The sequence below is a fragment of the Sciurus vulgaris genome, assembly GCF_902686455.1.
Source record: "Sciurus vulgaris genome assembly, chromosome: 11".
In the NCBI taxonomy this organism is placed as follows: Eukaryota; Metazoa; Chordata; class Mammalia; order Rodentia; family Sciuridae; genus Sciurus; species Sciurus vulgaris.
In genome coordinates this window covers 66724029-66739052 of record NC_136472.1, presented here as the reverse complement: position 1 = coordinate 66739052, position 15024 = coordinate 66724029, and the positions used below count along the sequence as shown (strand labels likewise).

The window sequence follows — 15024 nt, the reverse complement described above, 5'->3', positions numbered from 1 at the left end:
TTCTTCCTTTAATCGAGGATCTATAATTCACTTCAGATTTTTATCCCCTCATGCTATATAACACATTTCCTCTCAACCCAAGAGATAGAATCACGAAAACACAAACCTATAGCAACTGCTATGCACAACCAGGAATCCCCTCTAGACCTAGCCACTCATCCCCAGCTGTGTTCTTCTTAGTGCTTTGCCCTTGGAAAGAGAGTTGTTTCACTCAAAATTACGCCTTTTCTCTGGGGCAATCTCCATCCAATGACTGGTTGATGGGAATGGGAAAAGGCCTGGCACGCACCTCAACATAGACAACTCTGAAATGTCACCCAGAGCTCCCTATACTATTGTATGAGTACTTTCTTTTCCCCTCAACTGTTTTTCAATAGCTTTCTCACATGCATATGCTGATCAGTACTCTGCTGAATTCTTAAGGGTCTTCTCTGTAGATCTTTAGGGTTCCTTTTACTCAGTTCTCTCTTCTAACATTCTGTCCTGTGAACTCTAGTGGCCTTGCTGTCCCTCACTCCCATCTCCTTCTCCTTAACACAGGAAGACAACCAAGCTGCACCCTAGATGGCCCTGAAATCTCCCTATAATCTCCCTCCAATAATTAGTACTCACCTTTTTTGTTTCCTATCTCTGAGGGATCACTGTCCATGATCTGATGTCCATGGCTTGAGAACCATTATTTTACATATTTTGTCTTAGTTTTTCAATTGTTTTAAGTGAGAGGGTAAATTTAATGATGTTCCATCTTAGCAAACTAATGTACCTCTAGAAAATATAAAGCCATGCTATATAAGCAATGAAAGTAGCATCCATCTTGTATCTCCTGCCTAGGATCATGGTTGGATTTGTGGAACAAGCCCCATCCCACTCCATCCTGCCCCATCTGTCAGAAGAAATTATGAAATGGCCATAGCTTTAGTGCCTCAGGAGGACTATGAAATACAATGACAGAGAACATACCTCTGAGAGAAACAGAGGAGAGAACGATTTGGAGACTTCAAAGTGTATCCAAGGAATTTAAGGAAAATATATAGGGTAGGGCAATGACATCCAGAAATTGGAAACCAAATGATATGTGACTAATCAGCCTTCAACATTAACATGGCATTTAGACTTTTTTAAAGTGAAGAGTCTATCAAACTTGTTTCCTTGTGTGTGAAGACAATTAGATGTGTGTGCCCAGAATCAATATGAGTGTCTCAGAAGACCACGTAATTGAGTCTTTTCTCACAGGATGAAGCAAGGACAACTGCTTGACCAGTCCTCCAGGTCAGCTATGTTTGGTTCTGGGGAACCTGATGTCTGTCTTCATCCATAAGAAGAGAAGCTGATGCCAATGTACCTTGAATAATCAGAGTCAAACTGACAAAACCCACAGAAGTATCATGAAAGCTTGAAAATGCAGTCAGCCATCTTTCTCTCACTTATGCTACACATCCAACTGATAATCAAGTTCTCCTCATTCTTTAAAGAAATTACCTTAAAAATACTTTCTGATCACTTTTCTATTTAAAGATATCAAGAAGCTCCCCAGCACTGCACAATTCACCAAGTTCTTCTTATACTCTAAGGTTGTAAAATAAATGCTTCATTCAATATTTTTAATTAACCATTAAAGAGAATTCATAGAACAACAATGATCATGATTGATTAAAACAAGGGATTGGTGATCTCTACATTTCAAATGTCTTTAATTTAGCAATCATGGAATGTGCTCCTCTGAGCCAGTCTTTAACCTCTTAACAGAGTGGCTCTGGCTTTTTCCTCATGAAATTTTTCAAATAAGAACTATGCCTTCTCTCTCAGTAAGGTTATTGGATGAGCTTGAGACCTCAGTTCCCTATTAACCACATGAAAATTACACTACTACCAACAATAGTAAGAAATTGTTTTCTCACCATTTTTACTGGATTATGAATCCAGAGGTTTAACCACATAGTCCCCTCCCTGAAGGCTCTAGAAATCCAGAACATATGGAGCATGATTTTGAATACACAGAATGTTCCCTGTACCTCCGTTGGTTTGACCACCATTCACACTGCTGGTCTTATTCTCCAGTGATTTCTGCTTCAGTCCTCATAAGTGTTTGAAGATGTGGGAGGCTTCTACTTGACCCTGGCTGGTATAATTATGATCATCAGTCTTTTGTGACAAAAGCCTGAAGAACCATGATCGCAAAAATACGGTGACTACGTCTCTGGGTTCTGTGCTCCTGTTTTATTCTGAGAGTAGAAACCAATGGGCAGCTGTAGGTTCACAAAAGTAACATAGGATCTGAGGAAGGAGTGGAAAGCTATGGAAAGTTTCTAGAGTCAGACAGACTTGTACTGGAATCAATGAGACCGTTGTCAGTATTTGGAATAAAAATCCTACCATGCAAAATTCTTGTGAGGATAAAATGATTTGAATATGTAAATGTCTAGACACAGAATGAAGTAGCTACAAATGTTAGTAACACAATCTAGGCCACTGAACTTTGATCAAGAACTAAGAGGGACATACTAATTACTGCTATTAAAGGGACAAATTATAGGTAGAAATATTCAATATCTACACATTAGTTTATTGACTGAATTGGGGATCCTGAAATAGAAACAGAATTTTAAATGGTGTTTCTGTAGAGTGTCCTTTCAATGTGTTCAAAATCCTCTCTGTAGCAATTTCTGAAATGCTTGCTTTAACTCTTTGGTTCGAAACCCATATACAATAGGATTCAAAGCAGGGGGAATAAGGTGATGAAGAACATTAAGCAGGATCATGATGTCCATGGGGACTCTCTTTCTGGACACATTCGTCAACACTACCACCAGCAGGATGGTGCTGAAGAAGAGGATGAGGATGAAGTGGGAACCACAAGTGCTCAAGGCCTTCATTGCAGCCCCCTCAGCCTTAAACCTAAGTACTGCTCTTAGAATGAAGGTTTAGGAAAGGAAGATGAGAAAGAAATCTGAGCCCAGTAAGGTCCAACCAACCACAAATTGGTAGATTCTGTTAAGGGTGACATTATCACAGGAAAGTCTGGACACAGACAGGTTGGCACAGATGCAGTTCTCGATGACATTTTTCCCACAGTAATGGAGCTGAGCAGAGAGAATGGGGACAGGTGAAAGCAGCAAAACACTCCGAGTCACAATGAAAACACTAGCATTGGCCACAAATTGGTTAGTGATGATGGAGGAGTACCGCAGTGGATGGCAGATGGCCACATAGCGGTCATAGGACATCACCATGAAAGTGCAGGACTCCATGGCGAGAAAAATGTTCATGATGAACATCTGGAGGAAGCAGGCAGAGAAGCTGATGGGTCTGAGGTCAAACCAGAAGATGGCCAGGACCTTGGGGATGACAGTGAGGCAGAGCATAATGTCCAGCAGGGAGAGGAGGCTGAGCAGGTAGTACATGGGCTCATGCAGAGAGGCCTCCAGCCGGATGGTGATCAGAAGTGTGGCGTTGGCCCCCATGGCAGGAGGAAGAGCAGGCTGAGGGGCAGGGACAGCCAGTGCTGCCAACTCTGGTAGTTAGGGAAGCAGATGAGGAGGAATTCAGAGACTGGAGCAGTGGAGTAGTTGCTGGATAAGTTCATGAGATAAATCCTAAAGATTTCACCTGGATTTATGTATAATAAGACTTAGGAATTAGATAAAGATAAAAAATAAAGCTATCAAAGTATTCACTAACACTTTTCTATCCAGAAAATTGATGAGATATAAGACTAATCCCCAAAAAATGCAAAGATCGGTGGTTATTCAGATGAAGGGGGAAGTGTTGCCAAGTTATTTCTGGAGTTAATTTGGAATAACAAATTAAAAAAAAAAAAACTACACAAAAAAATGGGGTGGAAGGAGGTGGGGGGAGGAAAGATAGTAGACTGAGACAGACATTATTACCTATGTACATATATGATTATATGAATGGTGTGAATCTACACTGTGTACAACCATAGAAATGAAAAGTTGTACCCTATTTGTGTACAATGAATCAAAATGCAGTCTGTAAAAATAAAAAAAAAAAAAACTACACAAGTGGTTTAGAAAATGGTGAAAAGAATTAGCTCATTAAAACACTTTGTGAAATGGAACAAATTATGTTACATGCATCTATGAATACATTGAAATGAACCCCACTATTATGTATAACTATAATGCACTAATATAAACATAAAAAACAAATAGTAAAGTAGCAAAAGCTTTTCTTTTGTTTTAAATTTATTTATTTGTTTTTTATATTTACAGATTGCATTTCGATTCATTGTACACAAATGGAGTACAACTTTTTGTTCTATGGTTGTGCATGATGTAGATTCACACCATTCATGTATTCATATATGTACGTAGGGTAATGATGTCTGTCTCATTCTACCATCTTTCATACCCTGGCCCCCTCCTCCCTCTCATTTCCCTCTCTGTAATCTAAAGTTCCTCCATTCTTCTCTTACCCCCCCCCCATTATGTATCATCATCCACTTATCAGGGAAAACATTTGGTCTTTGGTTCTTTTGGGATTGGCTTATTTCACTTAGCATGATACTCTCCAATTCCATCCATTTATCTGCAGATGCCATAAAAACTTTTCTAACCAATGTTAACAAAGCAAATTGACTAATTATAGATCCTACAAGCCAGAAATGCTTGCTTATTTACAGAATAATATACAATTACCAAATAACTCATTAAATCATGGTTAATTATATGGTACTTTCAGAAAGAATGCTGATATTATTTGCTAGATAGTAGTAAAAAATTAAGTTTTTCTCACTTTTTATTATACACAAAAGTAAATTTGGGATGGAAAATATTATGCTATGCTTCCAATCTTATTCTACACTAAAGGAAAACACAAGTAAACATTGATAAAATATAAAGAGGTTTCCTCAAACTCCCGGTCATTCTGGCTTATACCTCTGGCACACTCCATCCCGGACATAGTTAATCCCAAGTCTGCAAAAGGACAATTCACTCTTCCTATAGAAAGTTATGTTCAAAGGCAGACTTTTCATTAAGATTTATATCTACCAACCTGAACTGAGGTCTTAATATACAAGTTTATTACAGTAACCTTCTCTGGTTAATTCATTCTTCCACCCATTTCAAGTAATTTTTCAAGATTTCTAAATTCTTTTCTAATGCTAAATCCCCTCCTTTCTCACTTAACTTGTCCAACTGCCTCACACAAGCAGCAGGGACATCAGATTCAAGTTCCTCAATTTCCCATGACATAAATCCAGCAACGTCTAACTCCTCACTCTCCTACTTGTATGTGGTAAAATAGACTCTCTATCCCTACTCCAAATGACAATCCACCCACCTCTGATTTGATTCTATCCACCTTGATTTTCTTAGGAATTTTGACCTATTAATTTCTTCTCAATTCTCTATGTATTCAAACTCTTCTAGATCCTTAACATTGATATTAAAAATGTTCAGGTCTCCCATATCTTAACAAATATTTTCATCTATCACACATTCCCATTGGGTGTGAGATCATGATTTCACTTTTGGACAAATTAATAAATCTCCTTCCTTTTCCTCTTTCATACTCAAATTTAAGGGACCAGAAGAAGTAAAGGACATCCTAAAATGGTACAGGTTATTGTTCCCTTCAATAGTCCAGTTGAGAATTTATATGTGTGTGAATAAGACTGATAGTTACATAGAAGAAGAGAGGGTAGGAATTGAAAAATTGTATTGTCTGTTCTGACTAAAATGACTTAGTAAATTTCCACAAAACAATCGGTTTTGGAAAGATTTAACATATCTGTGGAGGCAGAGATTATAGATCAATTTTGGTATATTGAGCTTATGGAATCTATATAAGCTAACAAATACTTATGAAATGTTGTAGAACACAACTCAAATTTACTTGAAAGCTCAAAGTTAAATATAGGAATCGGAAATTATCAGCATATAGTGCATATTTCAGATCATAGGACTTAATACATTTTCTTAAGGAGATTATAGATTATATATAGATTAAAATATAAATAAGTCTAGCAATGGACTCCTAAGAAACCCTTCAGCCAGAAGGTATAGAGATTGCAAAGGAACCTGGAAAGGAATTTCCAGAGCCATAACTGAGAATCAAATGGAGTGACCAGATGTGTCAACTGCAGAATTTCAATAATGTAGGAAAACAAATGGTCCACTGCATTTGGCAAGTAGGTAATCACTCGTGATCTTCACAAGAACAGTTCTGTGGGAAGAGAAACTGAATGGAAAAGATCGAAGGAGGAGCCAGTGGGCTTGACTGAACACAGAAGGATTAAAGTTGGGTTTGTGCTGTTGTTTAATAGTAGAAATTTAAACATTCTTAAACTAAAGGTTAAAGGACTAAAGAAAGAAAAATGTTTGATGACAAAGGGAAAAGAAAGATAAAGAAGGAAAAGGAACAGGTCCTCAAGGGAATAATTTTATTCCTATTTAAATATTTTATAAAACACAGCACTATCTGACTTTACTCTTTTCCTAACCTACTATAAAATCTCTGAAGTCTATAAAATACATTGTTCATCTTTTTAATCCCATGCCATGTTCACATTACTAATGCTCAGTAGATTCTTAATAAACAGTTGTGAAATAAATGTTTATATTTTGAGAATTTGGGGTTTTAAAGGTTAAAATAAAAAAAATTAAAAATAAAAAAAAAAAACAGAAAAACACTAACCAAGGAAACTGATGTAAGAATTGAAGCAAGCCAAGCCACAGGAAGAAGTGCAAGATGTGAACAGACACCTAGAAAGCTCTAGGCCAGAGGCAGGGATAGAAGCAGGCAGAGCAAAATTTGTGATAGCACAAAGGCTCTTGTTGGACCTTGGGAATCTTAACCTAAGCACCAGATGTAAAGACTTCCTGGCCACCAAAGCCTGGACCCTGTTGAGTGGGAAGCTTCTGATTCAGGCTCTGACCTTTGTCCTCATAATTACAAACAACATGGTAGTTCCTCCTTTACCAAAGAGAATTGCCTCACATATCTTACATCCCCTGTTGCAAACCACATCCCATTACCCTGCATTACTTATTTTTCACCTTATGCCTGTTCTCTTTTCTCGTCTTATTCTGTATCTGAAAGATCCTAGCCTCAGCTTTTCTCTTCTTCCTCTTATGTGTAGTCCCCATCTACGATCCTGCTTCACAATGACCAGTCTCTGATCCTTCCTTCTCCTGTCTTCATTCCTTCCTCACCCTTGGGAGCAATTATAAACTCATCCTTCTTCTATCTAGACTTCACTAAGAAGGATGTACTTAATATAAAGGATAAGAGAGGAATAAGTATAGAAAAAAACAGATAACCAGATTTATTGCAGGTGAAAGCATAGACATAGATATGAGTCACACTTTTGAATCATTCAGTTAACGACAGCTACTAGATGTCAGGCAGGGCGGTACACATGTGTAATCTCACCAACTAAGGAGGTTGAGGCAGGAGGATCACAAGTTCAAGGCAGACCCTCAGCAATTTAGTAAGACTGTATCAAAAAATAAAAAGAGTGGGAGATGTAGCTCAGTGGTAAAGTGCCCTTGGGTTCAATTCCTATTACAAAAACAATTAGAACTTAATCTACATAAGCAAAAGTAACAGTGATCAGAGAGAAAGTGGTGGCTTCTATTCTGCCACGCTTAGAATACTGTATCCAGTTCAGAGCACCTTGATTTACGGAACAGTTTTGAACCTGTAATACAAAAAAGAGGTGTCCAGGATAAAGAGTTAAAAACTAATTATTATAAGAAACATTTTGGAGAGTGTAGATATTTTAACTAAACAATGCCTTCCAAATATACAACTGACTTTGAAAAAAAAAGAAAAAAATAAAAGACACTAAGGCCATTGGGAGAAAATCATAGAGAAATCTGTTTCTGTTGGAAATAAATCCTTTCTACTAATCAAAGAAGAATTCTTTATTAATTCTTGAGATTGATGCTGGAAGAAGGCAATAACCAAATTTCCTTACCAGCCTTCTCCCAGAGCTTTAAGGACCTGGGTACTCAGTGTCACAATGAAGTCAACATATTTTCTTTGTCCTTTCCCTCCCTGAAATCCCAAGACTGCATCTGGGCACTCTTCCATGAAAGTCTCAGCCATAGAACACACAGGATCCCCTGCATTCAGTGCTGTGGGACTCTTGAGACTATAGTAAGGTCCCTTCCAGGAAGAAGCGGGATTTCTGAACGTGCAAGCCATCCAGTACCACAGCACATGGGTGCCACTATAACAATGTGGAGAAAGTCTGTTCTGTCTTTTGACAACACAGATGCTACTGACCGTGCACAATATTGATCCCCCTCCCTCATCCCCAGCACTCACAGGCAAAGCAACAGAGCAGGACCTGCTTGAAGGGCCAACGTCTGCATCTAGTAACCAGAGCTGGAACTGCTTCCTTGGTTCCATGAAGAAAAATCCAGAGGGTTTTATGATGCAGTTAATTCCTCACACTGTCCCACCCACTTCTCCAAGCCACTCGGAGCTGCAGTTCTTTGGGAAACAGGGTCCTGGCCTCTGAGGAGCTGGGTCTCATGGGGACCCTCATCCTACCTTATGTTATGGTGCCACCGGGTGCCAGTCATTGAGATTTGGCTTTGAAACTGAGTTGAAATTCAAGTCAGTGTGTATTGCTTGATTATACAGACCATTCTCTTAAACACTCACTAATTCTGTGTTCAACATGCTGAAGTGTTATCTTGATAGATTTCCTTATATTAAAACTTTCTAGAATTTATTTACAAAACTATACAAGTCTCTTCTTGTTGTAGTTTCCTGAATTCCTCTTTTTTATTTGATATCTGTATCAATTTAAGCAAATAATTTAATCTATGTAAATCTTAGTCATTCCACAAAATTATGGCATTCGCAGGCAAATGGATGAAATTGGAGGATATCATGCTAAGTGAGATAAGCCAATCTCAAAAAACTAAAGGACAAATGATCTCGCTGATAAGCGGATGAGGACATATGGGGGGGGTAGGAGGGGTTAGTGTTAGGGTTAGGGTTAGGTTTAGGGTTAGGGATAAGGAGGGTGGTAAGAATGGAGGAAGAAAGGAATGTATAGAGGGAAAAGAGGGGTGGGAGGGGAGAGGGGAAGGGAAAAAAATAACAGAATGAATCAAACAACATTGCCCTATGTAAATTTATGATTTTTAATTAAAGTTAAAAAAAATAAATAAAAAATCTTAGTCCATAAATATTGACATTATTATCAACTGTGTGTTCAGCACTAGATCAGACATATAGTTATGGCCCCTGCCATCAAGAGTCTTTTCTAGTAATTAAATGACATTGTAGATTAGTAACTTTGTTTCAGTCAGCTTTTTCATCCCTGTAACCAAAAGACATTAACAAGTGCAACACAGAGGAGGAAAAGTTTATTTCGGATCACAATTTCAGAGTTTCAGTCCATGGTCAGGGAACTGCAGAGATCTGGACCCAAGGTGAGGTAGAACACCATGGAGGAAGAATATGGCAGAGGAAAGCAGTTCAGGACTTGGGAATCAGGAAGCAGAGAGAGCTCCACTTACCAAGGACAAAATATAAACCCCAACAGCATGCCCCCAGTGACCTACCCCCTCTAAGCACACCTTTCCTGACTACAGTTACCACCCTGCTAATCCATCAGTGGATTCAACCATTGATTAGATTATATCTTTCATAATTTAATAATTTATCCTCTGGATATTCTTGAACTGCCTCACACATAAGCTTTTGGAGGACACCTCATATCTAAACCATAACACTTCCTGTCGTTCATAAAGTAAAAGCAGCTTCCTTACTTTGGTCTCTTCAAGACTATATATGAGCTAGGCCATAAGAGTCATGAGGATTAAATTTACAACAATTTTATTCTCCACAAACTTGTTATACAGTGTGGGGCTTACAATGCACTTTTATCTAGTTGATTCAAGATCATACGTAGTGAATCACCTTCTAACCTCTCCTGCACAATTAGAACCACTTTTTTTCTGCAAATGATTATTTTTATCATATTCATTGAATATCTCTTGGGGGTCTGTGATTATGAAGTTAAAGTGAAACCAGTCAGTTTTGTCGTATAATTTTTTTCCTTTACCTCCTAGGTTCAACCACAAAGAAGGCAAACAACTGGGTTCCACCTAGCATGTTGTTTATTCATTATTTCACAACAAGTGCATTTCCTCCTTTACCCTGCTCTGTGCTAGGAGAGGCTGATCTTTATGGCTGCTTCTCTGGGCTCACTTGTTTGACTCTTTGCTTCTAGTTCAAATAACAGGAGTCACTTGCAGAAGACAAAAATATGAAAGGAGAGAGAGTCTGGGTGCTTACCCTGCCTGTCTCTTTGCTGTAACACAGGTCTGGTGGATGTGTTTCTCTGTAGCCACATGTGCAGACCCTGTAGAGAAGCAGCACTTGCACAGCTCCAAGGTTTCCAGGCTTCAGTAGATTCCCTGCCTCTCCTTGCCCCTTCAGGCCTGAGTATACAAGAGGCCTCTATTCCTCTATTTTAACACTTGTATGAATAACCTTTTTATTAAACTCCTCTCTACAAGGTCCTTTATGCTTTAAAATGTCTGCTTCCTCAACAGCACAGTAATTTGTGCCAGAAGGAGACCCAAGAACTGATTCTCAAAATGTGATGCTGGAGAAAGAGGTAGAGGAGAAGGGAAGAGGGGAGGGAGGAGATAATGCAAACTGAAATGGAGGACATTGTGTTCCATACACGTGTGATTAGGTCAAAATGAACCCCAATATTATATATAACTATAATACAGTAATTAAAACAACTTTTAAAACGAGATGATAGGATTGAGTTATAGACTTGATGAGCAAGTGGAAAACCTCCTTGCCAAGGAAAAGTGAAGCATCCATGAAGTGCAGTGTGGAGTGGCATCTCAGAAATGCCTGTTACCACCAGTGTATGTAAGATGGTGGGCAGGTAGAGGGCCAGGTGCTGTGTGGTGAGAAAAAACATAGAATGAATTCTCTGGGTTATAATCCCAGCACCACCACCTACTAGCTCAGCTACATTGGACGAATCACGACACTTCTCTGGGTCTCAGTTTCCTTAGTTAGCTAGTAAGGGTTAATATATAAACAGCATTTAGGGTTGAAATCATAGGTGTTAGCTATTATCAACTGAACTAGCTTACATATAATTCAAATTAAGTCCCTTGTGTCCTCATATTTCCTCTTTGGGAAAGACTCCTCACACACTCCTCATCCTTTTTTCCAACTATTTACATTATTTAATGTAAAGCTGTGCCTCTAAAGTCCATTTATTCAGTTTACATGTCCTTGTTATACTGTCACTGCCAAAAAGAAAGAGTTCAGAGTGAGTTTTTCTGATCACATTTTTTGGAGATAAAATAAAACGGCTGGGGCTTGAGCTTGCTAGGAGTTCATATCAAAGAACAAAAGGTCAAACATGGGAAAGGAGACATTCTTAGTGAATGGGAAAGGGAGGATCCCAGAATAAGATCTTAAGGATAACCTGCTCTCTTAGACTAGGCCATAGAAGAAGGGAGGGATGGGGAGCAGGGGGAGGGACAGGGAAGGGACAGGGAGAAGTACTGAGGAAAGGCAGAGGAGGGAAAGGAAGCAGCAGAAGAAGAAAAGGAAAGGAAATTCACAAGGGAAGAGGAGGAGAATGGAGGCGAGAAAAGGGTAGGGGGTAGGAGGAAGGGAAGACTATCCCTTGAAAATCCTTAACCCAAGTCTGCACTTATAGTATTTTATGGGTAGAACCCACATAACTTAGGTGTCCTCAAACATGATATGTATACATGAGTATTACTCAGTCATGAACAAGAATGACTTTATGACATTTGACAGCGAATGGATGGATGTGGAGACTATCATGCTAAGTGAAGCAAGCCAATTCCCCAAAACTGCCGAATGTTTTCTCTGATAGGTGGAAGCTAACCCATAATAAAGGATGGGGAAACGAGGAGAAGAATAGAAGTGCAGTAGATTAGACAATGGAGAAATGGAGGAAAGGAGAGGGAATAAGAAAGGAAAGACAGTGGAATGAATCTGACATAACTTTCCCAGGTTCATATCTGAAAACAATACAGTGAAGCCCTCCACCACGTACATCCATAAGAATGGGACTCTACCTAGAATAAGATATATTCCATGTTTGCGTAATTATCCAAATGGATTCTACTGTCATGTAAAACTAAAAGAACCATAAGTAAAAATAGAGTAAAACAAAAAAACTCTTAAACTCTTAAGCAAATTGTTGGCTTTATCGGCTTAAAATTATTTCTAACACTTACCATTTTACTATTTAGTCTGATCTGCATGGTTAACTTCTTCCATCATCATATTGATCCTTTATGTTTTTCTTTTTTGATAGGTCTAACTAGGAGTGTATCAATTTTATTAATCTTTCAAAAAACTTTAAGATTTATTGATTTTCTCCATTTTCTATTTTATTAATTTCTTAACACTGGTTACCGTGGGCTTAATTTATTCTTCTTTCTTCCATATTCTTTCTTAAATTGTCAACTTAAATAATTGATTTTAAATCCCTATTCCTTCCTAATATAAGTGTTAAATGGTTGAAATTCCCTCTATTTTCTCTTTAGCTGACCCCACGCCTTTTGCTTTTGTCATTATCAAGCAATTTGAAATATTTTCTAACTTTCCCTGTGATTTCTTATTTGATCCATGGTTATTCAGATGTGCTTTTTTAGTTTCCAACTATTTAGGGGTTTTCATTGCCATCATTTTGTTACTGGTTTTCAATTTAATTCTGTGTTGATAAGAGAATATATTCTGTACCATTTTATTGTTTCAAATTTTATTGATAAATTTTGCGACCCAATACACAAAAAATAATGCCCTGCCTCTCCCAGTGGCTTTGCAACTCACATGTAACATTATCAGCAGCCACTAAGTTCCCTTGCCCAAATGTACCTGTCTCATTTATGTTTGTTTTAAGTAAATGACATCAGAGTTAAGATGAAGGGTATTTTCTTACATGGTGGCCCTCTCAGATGCCTTGAAGAGACTTTGTTGCTACCTAGGAGTCCAGTGATGTGTGATCACTGTTCAACATAGAGGGTTTGAAGACACTCTAAAACTAAGCAAAACGTGGGACTTTTCATTCCCATTCCATTCAGGGTTGCAAGAAAGACGTCATAAACAGAGCTGTCTTCTATTTATCTTATTCCCAAATCCCTCTGAAAAAAAGGACTAGAGAACTATGGGGACCAGGAGAAAAAATATATATACGTGTGTGTGTGTGTGTGTGTGTGTGTGTGTGTGTGTGTGTGTGTGTGTGTACGGGGGAATATTCATGAATCCAGCTGTCCAGATACATCCCAATGACTGGAGCCAAATGCCTGGAGGGTGTTCTTAGCGTGAGACTAGTAGGACTAGAAGGACTCTTCACTTTAGAATGGCCTCTGTTGAGATAGTCCATACTAGCCATGAGTTCTCAACTGTGACTGTGGCAGAAATCTCTGAAGAAAGTAATTAGAATGGGTTCAGATCAATCCTTTAATGTAGAACATCCTGAGCACTCGTTGGCGGATCTGCCGAGTTTTCGCCCCATAGACAAGAGGATTGAGGGCAGGTGGCACAAGGAGGTACAGTGTGGCCAGAAGAACATGGACATGATGGGGTACATGGTGGCCAAAGCGGTGAGTGAGGAAGGAGAACATTCCAGGGACATAGAAGACCAAGATGACACAAACATGAGATCCACATGTGCTAAAGGCCTTGAGTCGAGCGTCGCCCCCTGGTACCTTCAGCACTGCCTGCAGGATGAAGGCATAGGAAACCCCAATGGCCAGGACATCTAGCCCAACCACAAGAAGTGCCACTGCCAGCCCATAAGCTCGGTTCACGATGGTTTCTGAACAGGCAAGTTTTACCACAGCCATATGTTCACAATAGGCATGGCCTATGACCGTGCTCTGGCAAAAGATAAGGTTCTGCAACAGGATGGGGAAGGGGATGAGGAGGATTAATCCACGCACCAGCACTGCCATCCCAATGCGCCCTATGACCCCTGGATTCAGGATGGTGGAATGATGCAGAGGATGGCAAATGGCCACATAGCGATCCAGAGCCATGGCCACAAGTACACCAGACTCCATGGAGGAGAATGCATGAATGAAGAACATCTGGGTCAGGCAGACTATGTACCCAATCTCATGAGCATGGACCAGGAGCACAGCAAGGGCTTTGGGTGCAGTGGAGGAAGCCAGGACGAGGTCAATGGCAGCTAGCATGGCCAAGAAGAGGTACATAGGTTGATGCAAGGATGATTCACCCCAGATGATGAAGATGATGGTAACGTTGCCCACCACAGCAAGGACATAAAGGACACCCAAGGGCAAAGCTATCCAGTGCTGACTTTCCTCTAGACCTGGAATACCTACCAGGAAAAAAGGCTGGGGCAGCCTCCAGCTGGAATTGCTAAGGGCCATCATCAATGGCTCAGAGAAGGAAAAGAGGAAAGAAACCAAGACCATGATTTTTCCACTCCTGATATGTTACCACATAGTCCAGATCTGGCTGCCATCTCCACCAGAAGAATAAAGTTACTTGAACTGCAACACAAGGGAATAAAGTTAGATACAAGGGGGAAAAAAATCTCCTTTTCTGGAGATGATCTCTTTACAGGTGAGACTTCCACATGTGTGAATTAGAATAAATCTAGTTTTATTCAGAGATTAGAATAAACACATGCTGCCTTTGGGAGAGATGCCTACACGTTACCATTCAATTATTTGTATTTCAGAACTGTCCATTTAAAAGAATGCTCTTTATTCATTCTCTGGGTGTAATAAGTCAATCTGTTACTTTTGAAACTAGTCTCCTTCAGTTTCCATGATGTAGCACTCCAAAGTTGTTCCTCCTATAACCCCAGTCCCACCATCTTCTCCATCTCATTAGAGATTGATTCCAGGGTTCCATCCTCTCTTCCTTTCATAATATTGTACATATCTCTGATTTGAGTTCACCAATTCACATGCTTTTAACTATTTAAATACTTTCTTTTCTTCCAAACTTATAAGTCAAATATCTTTCTGAAATAAAAGATAGTTT

The 15024-nt window shown here is 39.2% G+C and overlaps 1 protein-coding gene and 1 pseudogene across 2 annotated transcripts; both read right to left on the bottom strand.

The window, feature by feature from the left end:
* Positions 1 to 2639: 2639 nt before the first annotated feature.
* On the bottom strand, positions 2640 to 3583 carry LOC306640487 (olfactory receptor 56A1-like; annotated as a pseudogene). Its single transcript has one exon. The product of its transcript is annotated as an olfactory receptor 56A1-like (transcript).
* A 9871-nt stretch (positions 3584 to 13454) lies between these two features.
* On the bottom strand, positions 13455 to 14447 carry LOC306640438 (olfactory receptor 52L1-like; the record flags this gene model as incomplete). Its single annotated transcript, XM_079104718.1, has 1 exon — positions 13455 to 14447. One exon carries the CDS (start codon positions 14445 to 14447, stop codon positions 13455 to 13457), a length of 993 nt encoding a protein of 330 aa, XP_078960844.1.
* Positions 14448 to 15024: the final 577 nt, after the last annotated feature.